The sequence below is a fragment of the Falco punctatus genome, assembly GCF_963210335.1.
Source record: "Falco punctatus genome assembly, chromosome: 19".
In the NCBI taxonomy this organism is placed as follows: domain Eukaryota; kingdom Metazoa; phylum Chordata; class Aves; order Falconiformes; family Falconidae; genus Falco; species Falco punctatus.
Genome location: NC_137599.1, coordinates 5,635,766 through 5,658,867, shown reverse-complemented (window position 1 = coordinate 5,658,867; position 23,102 = coordinate 5,635,766). Strand labels below are relative to the sequence as shown.

Genomic DNA, 23,102 nt, shown 5'->3' with positions numbered 1-23,102 from the left:
GAACTGCAGTCAATCTACAAATGTTCCATTTTTATTACAAAGTATGAAAGGCAGAAAATACTGTACCTAATACACAGGAGGCTGAAACTTAGAAAGAAGGTTAAAAAATCTGAATAAAACTACATAGGAAGCAGGAAATAGCATAAAAGGATGCAACATTCCACTTTCAAGCGATTTCAGAAAATTGCCTTAAAATTTACAGAGTTTCAACAATATGGTTCCATGACTCAGGTGTTAAAATCCATTGTAACAAAACCTTTTGTATTTTCTCCATAAAAATAAAGGAATATAGGGACACTGCAGTTATCCATATCAACAACATAAGTCTGTTGAATAGCAGGATACTAGGATTCCTCTAGGACAGTATAGTAGCGAAGTTGCAAATCTCAATACGGAAGGTGGAGAAAAGAAGGACAGAAGTAAAACTACTATTGCTTTAACATATTTTAGTGAGAACAAGAAGTCAGGAATCTTATATGGATGTTTGTACAATCATGCTACAAAGATTACACCTTCAGGAAATTACCACAACGGGACTGTGAATGGGAAGAGCAGAAGGGAAAACACACATAAAAGTAAACATCTCCTACTTGACTATTGGTAAGAAAAATGCTTCGGCGCAACAGATTTAAATTACATTTTACACGGCTAGCAACCCAAGTTTTTTTTTAAAAAAAGGTTCCTTTTAAATAGTAGATTTCATAATTCATATTTACCAGGTTGTCAAAAAAAGCAACACATCGCTTCTCAGCTGTACTAGGACTCTTGCATTCACTGATTCTTGCATTTCTGCCTTTGTTCGGATTCGACAGACCGATCCTCGTCTCTTAACAGAGGGGGCTTGCGAGTCAAACATCTTGCAAACAGGAAAGCCAACTCCAAGGGATGAGAGCTGTAACACAGGCTTACACCTACTCATGGCCACAACATTTTTTCAGGAAATAGCTTATTTCTTCATTTTGTTACGATATTCTGAAAAGAAATAAACTTAATGGAAGCCACATAGATATTTTTTATTATTATTTATTTTTATGATTATGGAAATTCTAGCTCAATGCTGAGTATCAGAGGCTTCACAAAAGGCCACCGAGATGCGGGGCAGACAGTTACTTGAAATCAGGCAGCAGCAAGCCGGTCTCACAAATACCTTTGCTCCTGGAGTCTGCCATGAATCACTAGATGAGCATACAGTGACTGGTATTTAGTTGCATTTTTAATTACTGTTCTTTAGTGCTGGTGAAAGGTGCTGATCGAAAGTTCTGGAGATCTCTTCCTAAAAAACCAAAAGGAGCCAGGGACATGCTAAACTCCTCTCAATATCCTTGAGAATGAGATGTTTCTGACTCTTCTTGGGTAAGCAGAGGGAAATACAGCTGCATCTCTAAGGAAGCATGAGAAAGTGCTCTTTAAGTGCCATATACAATTTATCCCCTGGATTCTCTGCAAAGATCAAGAGAAATGGGGATGTAGTTGACAGTACCTTGCCCATTCCAGAACCAATTTTGGACATCTCCTTTTAATGTCCGCTGTACAATAAATACAGGCCTGCTCTGACAGCAGAAAGCAGGAAACACTTATCAGAGAGAACTTGTCTTAACTGACAGGATAACAGTGTGGATTTGAGGTGGTAGGACCATTTTGCTAACCGGCAATGGGAAAACTAAACCCTTCAGTACTTTGATGGAACTGTAAGCGTGCAATCTATCGAGCCAAGAGCTTATCCTTGCTGCCATTCATCCTTTTCAGTATGTCCTGAAAGAGTTAAACCACTGCTAACATAAGGAACTGGTAAGTTAATGAATTTAGGTTGTGTGAATTTACAGACGGCAGCTGCATTTTTTTCCTGTCACAAAAGTAAGTTACCCAAAGAATCCAGCTACAACTTTACACAACCAACCTGCCCCTACTGCCATCATGCTGAGATGGTAGAAAAGACGATTCCCGAACACCACCAAGCTTCTAAGCAAAAGGGACTCACTCCCTGGGTGACAAGCAGCACTACCTTACTTGGGCTGGCCTTGCACGATTGTGTCAGTCTCAGAATACAGAGCTTCAGTTTAACATTAACGGTATTGTCAAGTGCTCACATTTTTGGTGTTCAGTAGAAACAGGGGAGCGTTCACTAGGTATTGACAACCACAGCCAGTTTAGCATTTTGGTGAGTTGTATTAAACATGTTATACAAAACACAGACAAATGCCTACCATAAAAGGGCTGAGGAAAAAATGACTCTCCTCCTATCTCACCAAAAATATATTTGTTAAAGTGCCATCTGCAAGAGAACAAAACAGACACACTCAGCTTTCTTCATTTACAAGCACAAGAGCATCTGTGAATTCCAATATATCAGACTCCTCCCCTCACCTAGTCTCTGGCAGGCAGTGATCTACAATTGAGGCTGATGCAGCTTTCTCACTGCAACACCAGGCAAAAATAGACCTTTTTACTATTATCCAGAACATTCAGGAGAGTAATTACAGCTAAGTTTTGAAAGGATCATTAACTTTGACTTATGAGAGGCAATGCCTCCCCCGTTAAGTACATTTCAAGGTTCCATAAGGAACAACCTGTATTATAAGTCTCCTTCCATATCATTCTTTGAAACCACGGTGCTTTCTTTCTAAATAGATTGTCAAAGCACTCAAATCCTTGCTTTTTAGATCCCGGCACACAGAAGTACAATTCCCAAAGATGCAACCTACGATAGCCCATTTCACTTCGACAATTAACAGAGTTGGCATACTACACACTAAATTGACATCCAACTTATCTTCTGTAGGTTTTTACCTCACTACTAACTTTTACATGATCAAGATCTCCTGGTTGAGAGACAATACGCTAGCAACAGGTTCTCCACATGATAGTAGGCACCTACAGAAAGCTTGGTTTAAACACAACATAACAACCAAACAATAGCTTAGTATCTTGAATTAATCGACTGGAAAAGTGATACAGAACTACTTAAGTGAGAGAAAAATTTTTCTGTCCCAGAATCAGTCTTGCCTGTACCAACAACAGCACAATATTTTCTGCTTTGCTAACATCACTGAAGCTCACTTTTCCCTTAATGTCACTTTATACTCAAGGAACACGATGCATTTGAAAGCAGTTGCTCTGCATCCTGTGTTTGTGCAATAAGCACAAAATAACTGAATTCAAATATCAAAGTATTTACCTTCATAAGCTTTGGGAAAGACCAAGCTTACAGGGGCTTCACACCCAACGTAACTGCATGTTCAGCAGGTGAAATGTGATGAGCTATCTTCTGATTCATGGGCTGCAGTGACAAGTCTCAGGGTTTTATTTTATCTGTCAAATAAACTTGAACCAGCAAGTAAACTCTTAGCTCCCTGCCGCTGTGTCAGCAGGTGCTGGCAAAAGGGCACCAAAGTCTCTTCCTTCCTTCTCTATATGGAAGTGCCATTTGCACTACAGAACATCTCACCCAGGAGGATTTTCGTGTCTTTTCAGTCATTAACCTTTCAAGTGACTTCTTTGAAAAGAAGCTATTTTAGGTAGCATTTCCCTGTTCCAAAACAGCCTCTGGTGATTTAAAATGTAATTTCAGATGAAGAATGACAATGGATTATGCCCAAAGCAATATGTTGTAGATCCAGAAGGAACCCCAACTGGCTAAACAAACAGGATATAGGCTTTATTTAGAATCCACTGGAGCCTACAAGTTTCTTTCACTTGCTTTTGATGAGTTTGGAATGAGCACCCAATTACACAACCAAGCAGTTTTACGGATGGAAGAACTGACACTGGATCCTATTCAGGTTCATAACAGGATTGTTTTCCAACAGTAGCAAAAGCTACCTGACTATTCAGGCTATTAGTCCCTTTATACATGCTCTCTTCTCATCATCTTAGTGTAAGAGATGGTATTCCTCTAGAAATAAACTGTATTTGCCATTTAGTATAGCCTATGGAGTCTTCTAGTGACTTCACTTCCAACTGAATTATCTTATGTCTCTTTTAAAGCACAATTCTACAGTTTCAAAAGATGCATTTTTAAGCTAATGCAAGAGATGCATTCATCTTTTAGTCACGCCTTCTATACAACTTCTATAAAGCTGTGAATGCCATTGTATGTATGCTTCTGCTATGAAAATCCTAATTTTCACTTCATTCTGCATAAGTATTTTCCGATTTAAGATGAAGTGCTATTGTAAAAAGTGATAACCTAATAGTTTGGCTAATGCTGTTCTGACATCTAGATGAAATCTGTCTGTGGAACACACTACTCTCAGCACTGCTGCTAATAGGAAAAACTGACCTTCAAGAGAAATCAAGCTTTCCGTCAAAAATCCCACAACTGAACACAGAATATGACTGACAAAACACGAGCCTGAACCGCGTTAGAGTCTCTTGGTTCTCTGATATTAAAAGGAGCGATGGACTAAAGCTGTCCCTAATGAATTCCTATCAAATTCAGAAGGCACTGCTTTTCTGAGCTCCACATTGAGAAGCAGCCTGTAGAAGAGTATTTCCATATATCCAGAATGACAAAACTTCTCAGGTTCTGTCTGTATTTGACAGTGCTTTCAGTGTCAGCTGCACTGTTTCACAGAAATTGCTTTCCCAACTTGCCTTTCCTGCATAAACTGACAAGATTCGAGTTTGCCAGTGTCCTACTATTTATAAAGCTGCCTCCAGTTGCAGGTGAACACTCATTAAGTGGAAAGACAATCTTGATAGTTTCTGACATTTACATCAAAACTCAGCTGGTATACCCTTACAGACCAGCTATGGTTGTCACGTCTTCATCGGGAGAGTACAGCGGAGCATTCATCCGAGTAGCTATGTTATATTAAGACTTCAACGGAGATTTTTATCTTGCCTAATCTGCTCAGCTTTGATTGACAAGTATTATCATAGGGCAATCCGCTATCCAAAACAGAAACAGAAGCCCTTGGGCACATCCCCAAAAGATATGAAGACGACAAGTGCCAAACCTTATCCTCAGTGGTGCGGTTTCTTTCCTTTTAAATCCATCTTAGTGCATTGCATTAGGGAATAATTTCTTTCAGATAAACAGCTTTCATTTGGATAGCGGACCAGCTTTTCCAACTCATCTTGCTCATTCAACAAGACCTGACAGTACAAAGCACATACACTCTGGAAAAAAAAAAGATTGCTTTGCACTCCTTTCAAGAACTCCCAGGAACACAGGCCAAATGCAAAGAAGTTCCAAGGTACAGGCTAACCACAAAATCTTGCTCATATTATTTGCTAATCAAGCAAGCTACAAAGTGTGAAACCATTTTATTTTGATTTAGATAGTAAGTCTTCTGAGGGGAAATAATTTGATTGGAAGTTTCAATGCCAAATTTGTTACAAATCCCATTTTTTCAGTTGTTGTTTATCTCCTGGGAGCTTAAGTCATGCACGTATTTTCTTTCAGAAACCTATAACCATTCTGTTAGCTAACACAACTGCAGGATACACACAAATTCAGTTATAATTTAAAAATAAGGCCTACCATAGTAACAACTGCCTCTAGCATCAGAAAAGTGTAAAGAAATTGTGCAACAAGTACTTGTACTTTACAGCACCACAAAATTCTGCCCAGGTAACCAGGTTTCGAGAGCCAAGGCAACAGTTAATTCTGGCAGGCCTTTACCGCCAGGGAGCCTGCAGTGTTACTGTGATTTGTATCAACAAACAGATCCTGCTTTGGGCATATGGAAGTGGATCACATATCAAAAGTAAGAATTAGGGAGAAAAACCTTACTCAATAGAAAGTTAGCCCAATATATAAAACCCATACAAATGTTTAAACAGTTTAGAGGCAGCAACAACAGGAATGATAAAGATTCCTGTCAAGGTGGCTGTTAACATCAGTGTCTTTTTCCCCCACCTTGTTTTGCACCTGCATCTATTAAACTAGTTGATGTGCTGCCTCAGCTGGCCGACAAACACATGGACATATGCAGCAACTTAAAAGCCTGCAAGCTTATTAATACAGTCAACAAACAAATATACAGAACTTTTACTGAGGGGAAAAAAAATAATAAAGGAAACCAGAACTCAGAAGGTCCAAGAGGCTCAGTACGTCTCTGCATTTTAGAGTCTTGGAGGGACAGGAGACACCTGCCATTGATTCTTGTAACAGTTTCTTGTAACAGTAGATGCAAAGCAACAACAGATACTGGCCACTTGACTTGTGTTGTTCTTACTTTAGAGGGGAGGGGAAATTATACAGCCCTGCCTCAGTGTGGCATGAAGCAGTCATGTTACACTCTCAAAATCTCCAGGCAGTTGTTGTAGCAGATAGCTATCCAGTCTGGCTGAGTTGATGCCCACTGTACATTGTTGATTTCTCCCTCTGCTGTATAGGCCAAGATAGGGTCCTCAATGGCACGAGGCATTTGCTGGATATCCCAGATGAGAGCCTGATGGTCATCCGCTGCAAATGGAAGAGAAAGTTGGAGGTAGAATCAAAGTATAACAAGATCCCCATACATGGCTACTAACAGGCATATAGTCCAAGAAGCTAGATAGGATATGGCTGTTGCCATCCAGATGAGTACTCAAGCCAGAGATACAATGATACAACTATGCTCCAACAAAATAAACTTGGATCATTATACATTATCCGGGACAAAACTGAAAAACAAATCATCAGTGGAACTCACACCATTTGAAACCGTCTAATAACTAGATTGCAAAAAACTAAGGAGCATTAAAACAATATACCCTAGCCAAAGCAGATGCATAGCTTGAGCACTGGGCTCACTGCTTCCACACAGTAAGTTCTAGTAGGTGTCTACTTCCACAAAAATTTTAGGGAAGTCACCAATAAAGGGCTTCTAAACCACAGGTATTTATTAGCAAAAGGCAGGCAGAGAACTGCATAAAGTTTTGGAGACAGAGGATCTTGCAAACGCAGTGAAAGACTCTCAGAGATTCACCGAGGCAGCTAGATCGGGATGAATTGCACTTACCTGCTGTACAAATATGGCAGGAAGAATGCGGTGCCCAAGCAATTCCATTTACACATGCTCTGTGGTTGTTTAACCTGGCAACAGGAGTGCAGGGAACTCTGACATCTAGAATCACAACCTTCAGGAACAAAACAAAAAACCAACTAAATTAATAACCTGCCTTTTTTTATTTGTTTCTTCAGAAAACCAAATATTTTGAGCTAAGGCTACAAAATTCAGGCCTTTCCTAAAAGATGCAGTTGGCAAGCAAACACTGTTCTCAAAGAATAGCTTTCTACCTGGTCAATGCGCTGTATCTCAAAAGGAGTCAGACCTCACAGGGAGGGCTTGTGAGTCATGCAGCAAGGGCAAATGAATTGTGCTTCCCTGAAGCAGCACAGGTGACAGACTAAGATACACTGCCTTGTGTGCTGAACCAAGAAAGAGCAAGGTGACTAAAACGCTTGCAGTTAAGATTTTGTGCGAAAACTACTGCCCAGCTGGCTCACAGACCCCTCTTAAAAATCAGCTGCAATATATACGAGCTACAGAGATTTTCAAGTTTATAATGCCAAAGTTATTTCTTTAAATCCTAATGAAGCTAGCATACTAAAAATTTGTCCTTAATCGTATTCCAGTTCAGGTACCGACACTGCCTCCTTAAAGAACTGACTACTAATCAGTTCCAAGCCACCTCCCAAAATAATCACAACCATTAGTACCTACAGAAGATGAGCTGCAGCCTTACCTCCATGCCGTCCATGGCCATTGTAGCAAGATAGTTGGGATCCTGCTTATTCCAGCAGAGACGAAGCAACGGATGGTGCTGTGGGTCCTCATAAATTATGGTGCTGTGTTCCAGATGACGGAGATCAAACATCCTCACTGAGCCATCTGCACCAACTGAAGCAAACATATCTCTCCCACCACCTGCGCGGCTAAACGCTATGTCATACACCTGCTCAGCAACAGGACAGAGGGAAAAACAGCCTTAGTTTTAGAGAGCACACTGCCTCCTAATTCCCTGTAAAATGGGTTTTACATCTGGATAGCAGATGTAGTTGCAACACATTCTGTCAAATACTTGATGTTCCTAGCAAGTTTTTAGTTATCACACTTGCCAAAAAGGAGAAAAAAATAAAGGATTACATCATTATAGGATCACTCACTGAAACTAAACATATTAATTTCCCCGACTGAGATTTTTTTTTTTTAATATTAATTGCCAAAAAGTAATATTATGTTAAAACGAAAGAACCCTGCAAGTTGTTTATTGCCTTTGATATGTAGTTGATTTCAATTCCGGTTTGGCATTTTACCTCATTTTCCTAAAATATTCTGCAGCATAATCTAGCAAAACAAGCATATTTAAGTCCAGATTCTATGATGAATAAACTGGGTAGTTCTGATAGCCAATAATGTAGTTTTAATTAGTTTGGTACTCAAAACAGTTTATCTTAATTGTAAATAAATTACTTTTTTGGATCATTAGATTTTTCAAGGAAAAAAAAAAAAAAGTTCTGTTCCTTTTCTACTGCTTAAAAAATATGCAACATAAACAATCAAAAAACAGGTCACCTCTTTGTCATGTGCAATAAGCTGGGTCTTCACATGGCCAGAGACCAGGTTTACTCTTCCCAGAACCTGTCCTGTCTCCAGACCCCAAATAGTGCAGGTTGTGTCAATACTAGAGGTACCTGAAACAAAACCACTTCTGTTAGCAAAATTATCACAAATTATTTAATCACTTACTGGATTAATATTCCCCAACATCTACAGATCAAAATAGCTACAAGAACAGCATACAATTAAAATCAAGAATGTCAAACAGCTAAAACTCTACCATGCATTTAAATGACCCAAACCTTTTAGCTCAGAAATAGTCTTCCACACAGGAATAAAGTGTAAATAGCTCATGTCTACTTCAATTTATTCAGAAGCCTGACACAACTCTGAGATGAACCTTCCCACCCTGGAAGTCTCATGTGCATGTCAAAACCAAAATTCAATCATACTGTTGCGATTGTGTATTATTAATTGATTATTCCTGTGGACTGAAGGTGGGGCTAGCAGTAAAGCTCTAAAGATATGAGAGATACAACACAAAAAATAAATCATGTAGTAAACATTTACTAAGACATATTATCATCATTAATCTCTGGGCAAATCTCCCTGACATAAATGGCTGTACTCTTCTGGGAAACAAACCTCGGCTGGATCAGTCATCTTGGATTCACAATTTGACCCACAGGCTATAACTAAACCTTAAGCATTCAGCTCCCTACTCCGACTGAATTAAGGGTTCCTGGCTTTGCTACTGCTGCTGAAATGGCTTCACAAAAGACAAAGCTTGGTACACAGTTTTCTATGCACTCCAGAACACACTGAAATAAGTCACAGGAGTTCAGTTACATGATCACTTCGGACTACAACAGCTCATTGGTCCTGAAGGCTGAGACTCCCTATCTGCAAATACAGAACATCCCTAGCCCAGCTTAAGTGACCCACTCTGTACTGGACACGGCACCTTTCCATGCAAAAAATAGTTTCCATAAGCTTCTCAGTATTTTTTTTTTAATTTTATTTATAATCTAATAGAATGGCAATTTCTATAATGCAGAAGTTTGTCCACTGGTTATCAGATTACCCAGTGGGCACGCAACGACACAGCAGTCAGTCACAGCCCAGACTCCACCTGACTAAATTCAAACACGTTATCTTTTCCATACTGAAAACGAGTCATTTTGTCAGTCTCACCTAGAAGGTAAGGATCCACTTCATTCCAGTCAAATGATGTTAGTGGAGCACAGAAATCAGAGTTCTTGTTATTGTTCAGCAAACACTCCAGCCGGGTCTCTGTTTCACCCACCTTTAGAAAAAGTGAAACACCTGACTTAAAATAGCAACATCACATGTCTTGTTCCCCCTGCACTTCCAAAACTTAAGGTGTTAATCCTGGGTTCCTCTCCTCTCAGCTTCACATCCTAAAGCTCTGGAAAACACAATCACCATCTCTATCTTTAATAAGGTGACTGAAATAGCAACTACCATGATAATTCGGCTTCTCCTACAGTCTTCGTCTTTAGTCACATTATTGCAGTTAAGAAAACAAATTATCAAGTACTCTGACTTGATTTTATGTCTTAACCCCCCCCACTGTAGAGCAAGGGCAAGACTTCCTGAAAGGAAAGTATCTCACTTCAAAAAATCTGGAGTGAAAATGAGATCAGCACGCAACACAATAAATATCATGGTTCATCTTTTTCTAGGGAGGGTTTACTCACTCTCCACACTCGCAGATAGTCACCACTGGTTGCCAACAGGTCTGGATACACTCCCTTGGTGTCTGGGATCCACATAAGCTTTGTGGTAGGGTAGGGGTGATCAAAGGTGTTTCTGCAAATGAATTCTGAGCTCTCTTCATCCAAACCAACAAGCTGCACCTGTAGGAAGCCATATTTTAAAAAAAAGCGTTTTATCAAAATACTAATGTATAACAAAAGCATTAGGACTGAGTGTATTTCAGAAGGACACCTACTGTAACCTCAAGGACAAAATAAAAGAACCATCATGTGAATGGAACGAGAAATCGTTAAAGCTTTGCTTCCTAGCTGGGGCATGTAAGCAAGTGAAGTATATATAATCACCACAGTGCTTTACTTTGAAGAGATGATCTCAAATGAACTGAAATCCAGTCCTAAAGGATTAAAGACCACCCTTCTCTTTTCCACACTGCAAAGCCTAGTTTAAATCATACTTAAACTGCACAAACATTATTCCAACTAATCTTTAACTGAACTGATGCCGACAATGTCATCTTCAGAGAGCAGGACAAGCTGTAGTCTGCACAACAACCACCCACAATTAAAGTCCATATCATGGAATTCTTGGCCATGACCCTGCAGATTGTGACAGATCATGTCAACTAGCTATCAAACTCTTTTCAGCATCACATTACCTAAAACATTCTGTCACAACTGCACAAAATTAAGATACAGATTAATCACATCACAGACTTGGAAAGTAAAATAGAATTCAGACTTAAAAGAAGAATAGGAAAGCTAAAATATTTACATAATTCTTAAAATGTTTTGTGTGAAAAGCCCAGGAAAGAGGCCTGCTGAAAGATTCTGGGTAACTGAATTCCAAATTAGGTTTTTTGCACAGTAACGGGACAGTGGGAAGGGCTAACTCGCCCAGTTGTGAGTGTGATGCAAGACAGAGCAAACAAGAAACTATCTTCACATAGCTTGGTCATGACAACACCTGAAGTAATGCTTCAAGTCCCAGACATTATGTTATTAGAAAAATATTGACATGTCAGAAAGTGTTCAGAGAACAATATGGTGCTGGGAGGATGTGTTTAATCCAGCAGTGACTGCAAGACCTAAACAGGATGAAAGCCCCACTGTGTTACATGCTGGTCAAACACAAACATTATGAGGACAGCTCACTACAATTATTTGTAAGCTGCTCACAGTAGGAACTTCCTAGTACTTTCCACACAGCAGCTTCCTCCTGGAAACAGTAGCTTAATGGACTTTTTCTTAAGATGTTTATCTGGAAAAATCCTAAATATTCTGGGATAAGCACTTTAGTTAATAAACTACACATCTGAACCAGATTGGAAATCCACTGTGGTTTTTTCCGCACAAGAGAAAACCAACAAATGCTTCAGTGAATATTAAACTGCAACATAAGCAGTTATGAACCCATTTAGAGATGCTCTTAACAAATGCAAACCTTGCGCCCCGCCACAATGAGAAGATCCATCCTTTTCACCCCATAACAAACCCTAAAAGACATATCCAAGTATGCAAAAACAGCGTATTTGCCTGGCACTCGCCGTATTACAGCTACTTCTTATTATACTTCACACTCTAGTATGAATCAGTCAAGAATCTCCCAGTCTTCTGAAGTGATTGACAAATAGCTCCTTTAGGGATCAGAAATACTAAGCGGATTTTACAAAGGAAGCAAATTGTCCTTGGTGATAGAAAATCTTGTGGCAAGGTCAGAATCAGAAGACAAATGACCTCTAATCATGTCTTCTCCTTTGCTTATGCTGTTTTCAGCTCAATATGAGTGTATTAAGCCAACATAAAGCAATCAACATACTCGTAACCAGAAGCAAATCTCAAACAGCAAAGAGCCCACTTTTATTGGTGTGAATTTATATATTCCTGTGCTGCATTTTTGTATTTAACCCTTCCTCAGATCTGAAGAAAAAGCAGTGACTATGTAGCAACTCACTATCTTTGTGATCTCTGACATTTTTTTGGTGCAAGCCAGGTTAGAGAACAAGAATTGCATTAGCAACACTAGAGCTGCTGGCAACTGCTGAAGATCAGGTGTCTGACACCGACTGTCAGACCCAGCAGCAGCCTGCGATAACCCCGAGCAGGAGGCACTGGTCTGCCCAGAGACAGGAGCAGAAGCAGAAAATACTACTTAAGAAGCTCTATTCTTTCCTAGCTCAGCATAGTCAAAGGTATGACTCTTCTCTTCGGACTTGATCACATACAGTGATTACAGAATCCCTCCATTCATCCCCTTGTGCAGGCTGAACATAAGGGGATGGAACGCTGGAATTATTTTCAGGATGCTGATTATATTAGAACCCCATGTCTCCCTCCTGCAAGTAAGACAATATTTGCTGCTGCTGCCAGCCACTGCCCAGAGTGTCTGAAGTGCAGCCCAGGGAAGACTGAGGTGATGCTAACGGGAAAGTAACTGTCAGTCTGGACACAATTTGAACCATTCTACACCCACCTGTAACTCGTTCCAGTAGGGAAATGAAGACCAGTGTGTTCAATCTGCGTTAGTTTTGCAATTATGCTATGACGGTGGCTAGGAATGCTAAACATGTATTTGTTTCTCCAATACAACAAGATATGCTAAAATTGGATGTGGATTTCCCTATCATAACCCAAGCCTTCAGCAACATAAGGCTTAATTGCAATAGTGCATCTGAGTCAAGAAATGCCTTTCACCAGCGTTCCTTAACTTCTAAAAAATTACATCTCTCTTCCAAAATAATCCAAAAGATTCAGACCCAGAATTAAATAAAGCAGAAATTGCTAACAGCTTACTTCTTCTTGCATGCTTTGAGGAACAGCAAAGTTCACAGTACTTTTTTTAGAAAACCCTATATCCCTTTAACCTAATTGGCAATTACTAAGAATGACATTTTGCAATTATTTTATGGTCATGTACAATCAGAAAGATCTCTCTGTACCAATTAATTTGCAACATGCAATCAATTTTTTATTTTGTAACTCTAAACCTTACAGAAAAAAAATGACCCTCTGATAAACCAACAGCCCTGAACGCTCTCCGATTCGAGGCACTGTTCAGGAAAAGGTGGCAACCTGGGAAGCACGTGGTCATAATCTGTCAGGCTGCTCCAGTGACAGAAGCGAGCAGAGTACAGCACCACCCTCTGCTGCTTTCTAAACTGGACTCCAGTTTTGTCTGGCAGGTAGATCCCAAAATCAGCCTTTCCTGATGTTTTCCACGTATCATTCCTGATCCATGAAGCCACAGTCAGGAGCCTGTTAACAGCAGGACGGTGTTAACAGTGAGGTTTATGAACACCTCTGTTCCCTCCTGTTATGTCAGTGATCCCCGAGACATTATAAAGGCTGACAGCAGTTTCCCAACCCAAGTACTCCAGGAAACACTACCTCAAATAATTTCAGTTCATCCAACTGGAGCAAGTCATCTCTCTTTTTGTACCAGTACTCTGACCAGCACAGGTGTACAAGCTGAAACAGAACTCCTCTGGGATTCACACAGTTCTCAGCAAGTAGCTTTCTGGCATGCTATACAGCCTGTTAGCGCGGGGGCTGACAGAGGTTAGAAGCGTCTGGGGATTTGGGATAGCACTAAATTAGGGTTTGGCAGTCAATAGGTTTGAGTATCCCACAAAACAGAGGCTTAAACAGCCATTTTATATATGTAAATCATAGGTACTTCAAGCTCTGGTAATTACTACAGAAATATAAAATCACAGAGACAAACAAGACAGGAATCTCTCCCCTTTCTTTCACTATAATTCCCTCACAGTGAGGACTTCTGCTGCAACAAACACTTGGTGCACAAAGTCTTTTTAAAGGCACCTTTTTAAAAGAAACCCTAAACCAGAAGGGTAATAAGGAAAAGGTATATTCACCTATTTGGTTAGAATTTAAGAAAGCTAGAATTGCTATTCCCGTTTTTTTTTTTGGTTTTTTTTGTTTTTTTTTAAGCATATTACGGGTAAGGATGCAAACCAGTTATTTGGAATAAACCACTGTAACATCAGGAACAGAAACACTGGAGCTTGTCGGGAACTTCTCAAGATTTTGAGTACAAAGAGAAAGTTGAAATGAAAATGAGTTTTCATTATCCTTTTAATTAGTGCCACTGGTACCTGTAAGTGTATTTTGATGTCAGAAACTGGCAATATAAAACATCTCAACGGTGAAGGGCAAATTATGCAGAGGACAAAGCTTTCACACATGCCGTGTAAAAACTTTAAATTTATGCTTACTCCAGAAGTCAGGCTGTAAAACCAACTGCTCCAGATCCTTTGCAGCACAATGTTATGGACTACTTAACCAGGCCAACTTCAGTTCTCCTTGTTTCTTCAGTTATACCACTTACATGGACAGAAGATGGAATTGAAGGAGTTTACAACTAGCGTGTACTTAACACAACTGTACGGTATCTGTCCAAGAGTTCCCAAGCTGGAGCAGGAAGCTATTCCCTGAATGCTTCAGTATCCTCTAAAAGGTTCAAAGGTGTAAGAGTCCTAGTAAGACACCATAAAGATAGTGCAGATGAACCACCACTCCCAAGCTTGTTCTGGTCCCCAGAGTAAAAGGGCCAACACCAATACTCTAAGCAATAACAATACTTGCAATGACTAAAGACTGCTCTCTTAACCATCTTCCTACAGGAAGGCTGTACTGAAAGCACTACAAAAAGCACCGAACTAGAAAACCACACACACACACACAACCAACAAACCCCACCAACAAAAAACCCACGTTAGTCTGAAATACCAGAGACACAGCAAAACATCTCAGCAAAGTGAAGGTTATGTTTCCCTGCATTTATTGTACAAGTTTAATTTTCCATCATACATCATCTTTATTTTTATGGCAGCAGCACTCAGACTGGCATCTCATTCTCCATACAATTAGTTTCCATCTCTTTATACCACATAGATCTCATAGCATGTGGTGCTTACACGGACTGAAACCAAAAGAGTAGTTATTCCTGAAGATCAGAGATCAAGAGAAGCCCTGGGGAATGTTTACAGACGAATGTTTACAGACAGCACTAATTTACACAGTCCTATACAATTTTTGTCTGTAACAAGCTCAGTGTAAAGGGTAGAGAAGAGAGGGGCTGACTCAACTGCTTCACACTTGAAGGCTGAACTGAAAAGCAGACCTGATCACACGGTAATCAAGAGCAACCCCAGGGAATGGTCCAAACTTAAGGAGGTAAAGGCAATGTAAACATATACCCCCTTATTAACCAATTCCACCACCTCCAAACAAAAAGCCGTTTGCAAGCTTGTAACTTTACCTTCTCAGAGTACAGACTACAAAAACATTTTCAAGTTGGTCTTAAAACAAATTGTAAGTTTTCAAGCTCTGGGACCTGCCTTTCCCCAGCAGTACTCCCAGAACAACAAACACAGTGCTCACCAGCATAAGGAGACAACTCACACACGGCCAACTCATACTGCCTGAACTACAAAGTGCACAGTAGAAGTGCAGTAATTTAACCACTGTTAAGAGATGTCATCCCTGCCTCACCATCACTCCCTCTCATTATATCCTTGCACAAAGCCCAATTCCCAACACCAACTTTTCTGACAGCGTTTTCTGCCATCTCCATTCAACAGCTTGTTTAATAGCTACAAAGCACACATGCTATCTGCAAAACCTTTAGTTTCATACAAATTTCTGGATGCTCTGAAACTACGTCCACTTCCTCATCTCTTTTTTACCTGTATGAATTCACGATACCAGACCAGCACATTGAAGGCTGTTCAGAAATAACTACACATACGTTTGGGGAAGCTCTATTACCAATGCAAGGTTCTCCGCTTGTATCTGGCAGGGAAACACTGACAATATAATCTCATGCCTCATTACACCCTTGTTCTCCGAGTAAAGGTACTGAGGAATCAGTGAAAGTGGTTTACATACTCACACAAAAAAAGTTACCGCACGAAAGTCCTCCACAGCAAGAAATCAGAAGAATCAGCACATTTCCAACAGAGTCGCAGGCATCCAATATGCACGCAAACTTTAGTCCTGGACATAAACTTTCCCTCATAGGGGAAAAACCAACAGCCAGGTAGACTCAAGCCACAGGGCCTTCCCGGCCGGGCAGGGCCAGCAGCAGCACCCGGGGCGCCCCCAGCCCCCGGCAGCCCCGCAGGGAAGAGCCCAGCCTGTATCTAGGCCAGCAGCAGCACGGCAGGGCCCGCCTGAAGGCGCTGCACAGCTCCCAGCGCCGGGCAGGGCAGGACACCCCCCGCCACACCGACCGCAGGGGCCGTGCCCGGCGCCGAGGAGCCGCCGGGATGACGAGGGCTGACCCCTTCCCCCCGCCGCCCGCTCTGCCCCGGCCCCCCCGCCCCCCACCTTGTTGTTATACTCCTCCACGAAGCTTCCCAGCGCCAGACGGAACCGCTTGTCCGGCCGGACGCTCCAGTTCATGGCGTACACGGTCCAGGGCGCCTCATACTTGTAGATCTCCTTCCGCTTCCCGTGCAGCGACATGGCTCGGCCGAGGGGGCCCCGGGCAGCGGCGGGGCCAAGGGGGGCTGCGGGCGGGGCCGAGGAGCGGCCCGGGCTGGGCTCGGAGGGGAGGGATGGGCCCGACCGAAGGGAGCGGGATGCGAGGCGGGCCAGGGGAGAGGGGCAGCGCGGCCGGCCGGGGCGCAGCGAGGCCGCAGGGGTGGCGGGGAGCGGGGCAGGCCGCAGTACGGCGCCGCGCCCCCAGGCCCGGCTCCAGACCCCGGCAGCAGCAGGAGCAGCGCGGAGGCCGTTTGGGATTCAGTCCCTCACACAACGGGAACGGAAGCCACGCGGGGAATCCCGCCCACTGTGTGCTGATTGCCTGCATTGCCTGTCACTTAGAGTTTAAGGCGTCTATTGGGTAGTTCACCCGTCCGTTTGGCCCTCTTCGGTCTGCTATTGGTCACTTTTCCCTTCATTCCAAACGGACGCTCACCCTCCGGCTGGGATAACCTATCGTTGCGTTTGACCCCGCCCCGGAGGGAGGCCGTGCTCGTTCTCAACATCTTACTGGCTACCAAGGGTCGCAGTGGCGCGAGGCGGGATCTTGAACCCTTATTGATAATCGATTGGCTGGCAGCGATGCCAGTCACATCAGCCCGAGGCGGGCGGGAGGCACTTCAGCCTCAGGGCGATACCACACGTTCGAGTCCCGCCTCCGCCGAGTGGCGGATGAGGCCGGACCGGTCTCTAATTAACTGAAATTTAATTACGGGGGTATATTATTACAGCAGCATTGGCGTATGTCTGGTGCCCTACTGGGGGAAGGGGCGCGGGTGGGCATCTGGCTTGTAGCCCTGCGGGCAGTCGGGCTCCCTCTGGCTGGGCGGGCACGTCCTGGGGGGACCTCGGGGCCTCCCGGCTCTGCAGGCCGAGGCACCGTATGGGCGGGGCGTGACATCCCGGCCCCTGCCGGCCGAAACCTCAGCTGGCTGGGGGGTAGAAACAGCCCCTCTGGGGGCCTGGGCCTGCCTGGGGCCTGGGCAGGGCCTGCCGGGCGTCTGTGCCCCTCCGCAGCCCCACGGAGCGAGAGCGGGTGGGGAGAGGCCGGCTGGGCCCTGCTGAGGGCAGAGGCCTGTCCCCGCTCTGGGGGCCCTGCAGGTGCGTTACCCGCGGTCGCGGGCTGGCCCTCCTGCAGGAGCCGTGGCCCCTTCAGCGAGGGATCAGGATGGCCTTTGGGTATCGCCGTGCTCATTTGGAGCTCTCTGTGTAACCTCTGCCTGCAGTGTGTCTGCGAGATGACTGATGGGCAGGGGAACAGCGGCAGGCTGGCCTTGTAGCCTGAGCTCCTGCATGTTGCTGCGGAGCCTGAACTGCATCCCACTGGGAAGACGTTGCTCAGCAAAGTCCCCGCTGGACCCCCGCCTTGAGCTGTAAGACCTGCACAGGGGCTCTGTCAGCCCCACGCTCCCTGCGTGAAGCAGCTAAGGTCTGACCACAGGCTTTTCAGGGTTCTTTGCAGACTGGCACCTGTCTTTTGTGCTGCCAGGGATGAATTCACAGGTGCTCCCAACAAACACAGCTGTAATCCACATTAGGTGCCAAAAACATATTTATTAGCAAAGTGTACACTAAAACTCCAGAGAAAGAGATGCTCACAGTTTTACTACTCTCAAAGGGAGCTTGATACAATACTTGAGCAGGCGGCCTAGGACTGTCACAGCATCTAACCGAACGGCAAGGCGGCGGTGCTAAGTGGGCTTCTCCTATGGGGGATGCTGGAGGAGTCTGCTGGGGAAAGGGCTGGGGAGGAGGAAGCATCTATCAAACCTTTATCAAAAGAGAAAAGCTGGGAGGAAAGGCTGGGGCTTTACGGGATTGTGCTTTTGAGTTTTGTGCTTTATGCCCAGGCCAGTGACCAGTGGGTTTATCTGGGGAGCTGTGGGATGTGTGTTGGGGTTTGCAAGGCGCGATCAGCCTTGCTGGAGAAGTTGGTGCCCTAGGACTCGTGCTGAAGCGTGCTGAATTGGCAGGGGCTGTTGGCCCTTAGTTTCCCAGTGGCAGTCAAGTAGGACAAGGATAGCTTCTGTCCTTGTCCTGGGCTTCCCACCTGCAGCTCCCCCCAGTACCACACTGTGGAGATCTCCTCCTCCTCCTCTGGTGACTACCCTTTCTGTAATGCTCACAGGCTCCGCTGGGCTAAGCCCAGTACCAAAGTAATGGTCCCTGCTCCAAAGAGCTGGCAGCAAAGTGGCTGCGCAGCTACGAGCCATGGATTTGCTCTCCTCCGGTTGCTGAGGCTCACTTGGCTTGCGCCGTTCTTGAGAGGAAGCCTTGGCAAGGAAGAGGTGGTGGGTGCTGTTTGGCCTAGCCAGCTTGTTGGTGGCTGTAAGAAAGAGCTGCTCTGGGTTCACTATAATGTGCAAATGAAATCTACTCTATGGGAACCGCTGGAAAACGTTGACCTTGGAAGCCAGCCACTCTACGCTTCCTTTCACGGTGGTAGAAGACAGCTATAAATTATACCCTGAGCCAGTGGCATTGTCCTCCGTCTTACCCTTGCAGTCAAAATCAACATCAACTGACTGAGCTCACAGCTGAGGTTCCTCTTGACGTGCTTGGCAGCCCCCACATCTCTAACTTCCAGGAAGCACTGGGTCGGAGAGGTGTCTCTGAATGTCCTGATGCTCAGAAGATGCCTCCAAGTGCTCAGGGAGGGAAGGGAAACGAGAGCCCCGCAAGAGTCCTTGGGTATTTGGTACCCTTTGGTGGAGAGGCTCTGGGTTTGGAGGAGGTGGGGAATGATGCTCCTGCTCGGAGTAGACTGTCATGGTTTCATCAGATGCCACAGCAGGGTGCATCCCGCTTGACAAGGAGTCCCTGGATTTCAAGTGGAACTTTTCTACCTCCGTGTAGCTCGGGCTCTGGTGGGAAAGGAGGAACCAGGTGAATTATGGCAAAAGCAAAATAAAGTAGCCATACTCTCTCCTCACCCTATCAGGCTCCAAGCCCTAAAATGTTGTTTTTTGCCTGAGGAAGCCTCAGAGCAGAGGAACCCACTTCCCTCCCCTACTGATGGGGCAACCTGGTAGTGCTGGAGATGGCAGGCTGTGCCCCCAAATCAGCGATGCACTGGGCAGGAGCATCTCTAGGTAGATCTATGCCCATTTCAAGACCCTTGGGCTTTGCCGGGACCCACGAGTGTTTGGCTGCGCTTTGCCTGCTGGAGGGAACGGCTGGCCCTCCAGGACCTGTCTGCTCGGGGCAGAAGGAAGCTCAGCTGGTGCTGAGTAGGGAGGGATGGCCTTACCTGCTCCGGGGTGGTCGGCTCCTCATCCTCCAGGGGTGCGCAGGGGGTGAGCGGCTCCAGGCTCCGTGGGAGGATGCCGTACATGGCCAGGTTGTGGGAGGACGGCGAGATGGGGCTGTATGCAGGCGGCACTTGGGACAGCTGGCGCTGCAGGAGCTGGAGGATTATATTAATGTCTGACGACATCCTGGACTCCAGCCTAGGGACAGAGCAGCCCAGCGTTAGTGCAGTGCATCTCACTGCATCCCACGAGAGCCAGACCCACGGCTGGGCAGGAGAGGCACTGGGGAGGAGGTGCCGATTCAGCTGCCCGAGGGTGATGTTGCTTTGCCTGGTGCTGCTTGGTGAGGTTTTTGTGGAGCCAAACTGGGATCTGGGCGCAGGGAACTGAACAAAGCTAAAACTAGCCCAGAGTGGGAAAAAAATTGCAATAGTTAGTTTTAATCTGCATCAATTCTCCAGGCCAGCTGCCTGTGCTGACAGACGGCAAGGCAGGTTGGTGCCAACCATTTTTAATTGAGGAATAGAAGGAAATGGAAAAGTAGAATAAGTCTCTTCCTTCTGCCTTGTTCTGGACTGAAACAAGCCGCTCTGGCAGGAGCGGGCACAGCCCCCTGTGCAGGCAACGGTCCTGGCAGCACTTACAGAGCGGGTGGGAGATGTGTCCCCTGCTGCCGGGGGTGGCATGCTGGCGAGACACTGGCATGCATGTGTGGGCACTGCGGTGACGTGAGCTTAACATGGGCAGCAGCTGTGGGTGGGAGAGCCAGCCGCTCGTGTGGGTGCGGCCCCGGGCCTTTAAACCTGCGTCTCCAGTGTGGGCTCCTCCTTCTCATTCAAAAATCATGTACTTTTTCTGGTTTAGAGGGCAAGGATGTGCACGAGGCTTGTTTGCTCGAGCAAGAGAATGCTTGCAGCCTTTTGCAACAGGAAGAGGCTTGCAAAGGGCTCAGGTCGTGAGCCTGTGGGTGGTTTCATGTCTGCGATTGCATCGGGTTGGGAAGCAGCAGCAAAGCGGATGATCCCAGGGGTGGTGGCACAGCAGCAGATGAGGTGCTGGGCTGCAGCCAGGGCCAGGACTCGGAGCTCGAGAAGCCACGGCATTTGCAAAGCGCTCCCAGCACCTCCCTGAGGAATGCAGTGTGCCAGGGCGTAAGGAGGTGGCATCTGCTGCACAAAGCCCACTGGAGCCACATCTAGAGAGCTGGAGGTGATGGCCTGAAGCCCCCCCTGGATGCTCTCCAGCCTTGTGCCCCAGGAACCTGCCCACCTGCTGAGCTGGGCCTGCAGGAGCTCCAGCCTGGACTCGATCTGCCCCGGTCTGTAGTCGCTGTGCAGGGGGATGTCCCGCGAGTTGTGTAACAAGATGTGTTGCAAAGGCTCCTGGTGGTGGTTTGGCCTTCGGTCCTCCCAGAAGGTGAACATGTTGGGGATGTCCAGGGGGGTGGCTGGCAGGAAAGGAGAGATCTCAGCACTTCTATCATGCATTCCCCAGCCCCACTGGTGTGGAGGTGCTCTAGACTCCGTCACCCAACATGTTCTTGGAGAGCCATCACCTTGACATACATGGTGCTCAGGGAGAGTCCATCACCCTAGCACCTGAGGTGCTTATGGGGATCCATCACCCTGGCACCTAGCACGCCTATGGAAGGCACATAGCATGTGGCCCCTTGGGAGAGCCCCAGAGGGGTCCCTGGGTGCTAAGAGAAACTGCAGGGCATGGGAGGGACAGAGCAGATACTACTGGGGACAAAAGGCAGCAAAGACCCAGGGCCACAAGTGTGGCTCCCCTCAAATTCCGTGTTGAGGCTGTGTCTAGAGGGCTCCCCAGTTCAAGAGAGACAAGGAACTACTGGAGAGGGACCAGCGTGGGCTGCAAAGATGATGAGGGGGCTGGAGCATCTTCCTTAGAGGAAGGGCTGAGAGAGCTGGGGCTGTTCAGCCTGGAGCAGGCGGAGGGGGGATCTGACGATGCCTACAGATATCTGGAGGGTGGGTGTCAGGAGGACGGGGCCAGGCTCTTCTCAGCGGTGCCCAGCGCCAGGACGAGGGGCCACGGGCACCAGCTGCAGCGCGGGAAGTTCCACCTGAACATGAGGGAGACCTTGTCTGCCCTGAGGGTGAGGGGGCGCTGGGACAGGCTGCCCAGAGCGGCTGCGGGGTCCCCGTCTCTGGGGACACCCAGACCCGCCGGGCGGCTCCGTGCAGCCTGCTGGAGGAGAGCCTGCTCTAGCGGGGGCTGGGCCGGGCGACCCCCGGAGCTCCCCTCCCAGCCCCACCAGTCTGTGGTGCTGTGAAATCTGCATGAGTTGCTTGCTTCTGCCCTAACATAAGGCCACCATGCCTGAGCAGCTCTCACCACCCTCCTGCCAGCTTTGGCTGCAGCTGTTGGTACCTGCGTAGGACTGGCTGCTCTCTGCCGCGGGCTTGCCAACCTCTGTGCTGCCAGCGCTGGTGGTGACGAGGCTGAGCGTGGGCAGAGCAAAGTCATCCTTTTTGGATGTGAGGAAGGGCTCAGCTTTAGTAGGGCTGCCAGTCTTGGCATCGTCATCACTGGTCTGGGTGGTGCTGCTGCCCAGGTCGTCCCAGTGGTCCTTACTCAGCGGGTCCTGTGGGTTGGTGAGCTCTGAGTAGGTGTGATACTGCTCTGCATCAGAGATGCCCGTGTCTGGGTCTGTGGGGCAGCACAACAGGTTAATTTGGGGAGGATCACACATGGCAAAATCAGCTCCCATCCCCTCTAGCCTGTAGGGCTGGGGCATCCTAAGGAGAGGGGGAGGCAGGGACAGAGGGAGGGAGGGCAGCGTGGGTGCCCCCAGGACAGGGACATACAGGCTGGTTGGCAGGGATGGGGGCCCTGACAGCCACCTTTGCTTTGGGGCACCTGCCAGGGCAGTAATTAAATGATGATCCCGCTCCCCAGCCCTGCCAGCCTGGCTCTGCCGATGCTGCGGGACTCACCAGGCTTGTTGGGCTGGCAAAGGGAGTGCTTGCGTCGACGCGCCCGCCGGTAGGTGCAGTCATACTCCTCGCTGAGTGGTGAGCGGGGAACGCTGTCTGCCTGAGGGATGAGAGGGGCTGGTCACCAGGGAAAAGGTGCCGTGTCCCATCCGTGGG

General features: G+C 46.2%; 2 protein-coding genes across 7 annotated transcripts in view; both read right to left on the bottom strand.

The window, feature by feature from the left end:
* Positions 1-9: 9 nt before the first annotated feature.
* Positions 10-17,004, bottom strand: DCAF7 (DDB1 and CUL4 associated factor 7). Its single transcript, XM_080369312.1, has 7 exons — positions 16,580-17,004; positions 10,214-10,372; positions 9,687-9,798; positions 8,508-8,626; positions 7,678-7,887; positions 6,951-7,068; positions 10-6,412 (listed from the first exon to the last, which is right to left on the bottom strand). Exons 1-7 carry the CDS (start codon positions 16,715-16,717, stop codon positions 6,240-6,242), a joined length of 1,029 nt encoding a protein of 342 aa, XP_080225438.1. The 5' UTR covers positions 16,718-17,004; the 3' UTR covers positions 10-6,239.
* Positions 16,797-23,102, bottom strand: part of KCNH6 (potassium voltage-gated channel subfamily H member 6) — a 35,227-nt gene continuing 28,921 nt past the window's right edge. For 3 of the 6 annotated variants that reach the window (XM_080369304.1, XM_080369306.1, XM_080369308.1), the window contains 5 exons: positions 22,947-23,046; positions 22,381-22,659; positions 21,256-21,433; positions 19,986-20,184; positions 16,797-19,599 (listed from right to left, as the gene is read on the bottom strand). In XM_080369304.1, the coding sequence (XP_080225430.1) occupies positions 19,312-19,599; positions 19,986-20,184; positions 21,256-21,433; positions 22,381-22,659; positions 22,947-23,046 (1,044 nt within the window). In that variant the 3' untranslated portion in view covers positions 16,797-19,311. Of the gene's footprint in view, positions 19,600-19,985; positions 20,185-21,255; positions 21,434-22,380; positions 22,660-22,946; positions 23,047-23,102 lie in introns of those variants that run through there. The other 3 variants (XM_080369305.1, XM_080369309.1, XM_080369307.1) reach the window with 3 other exon arrangements.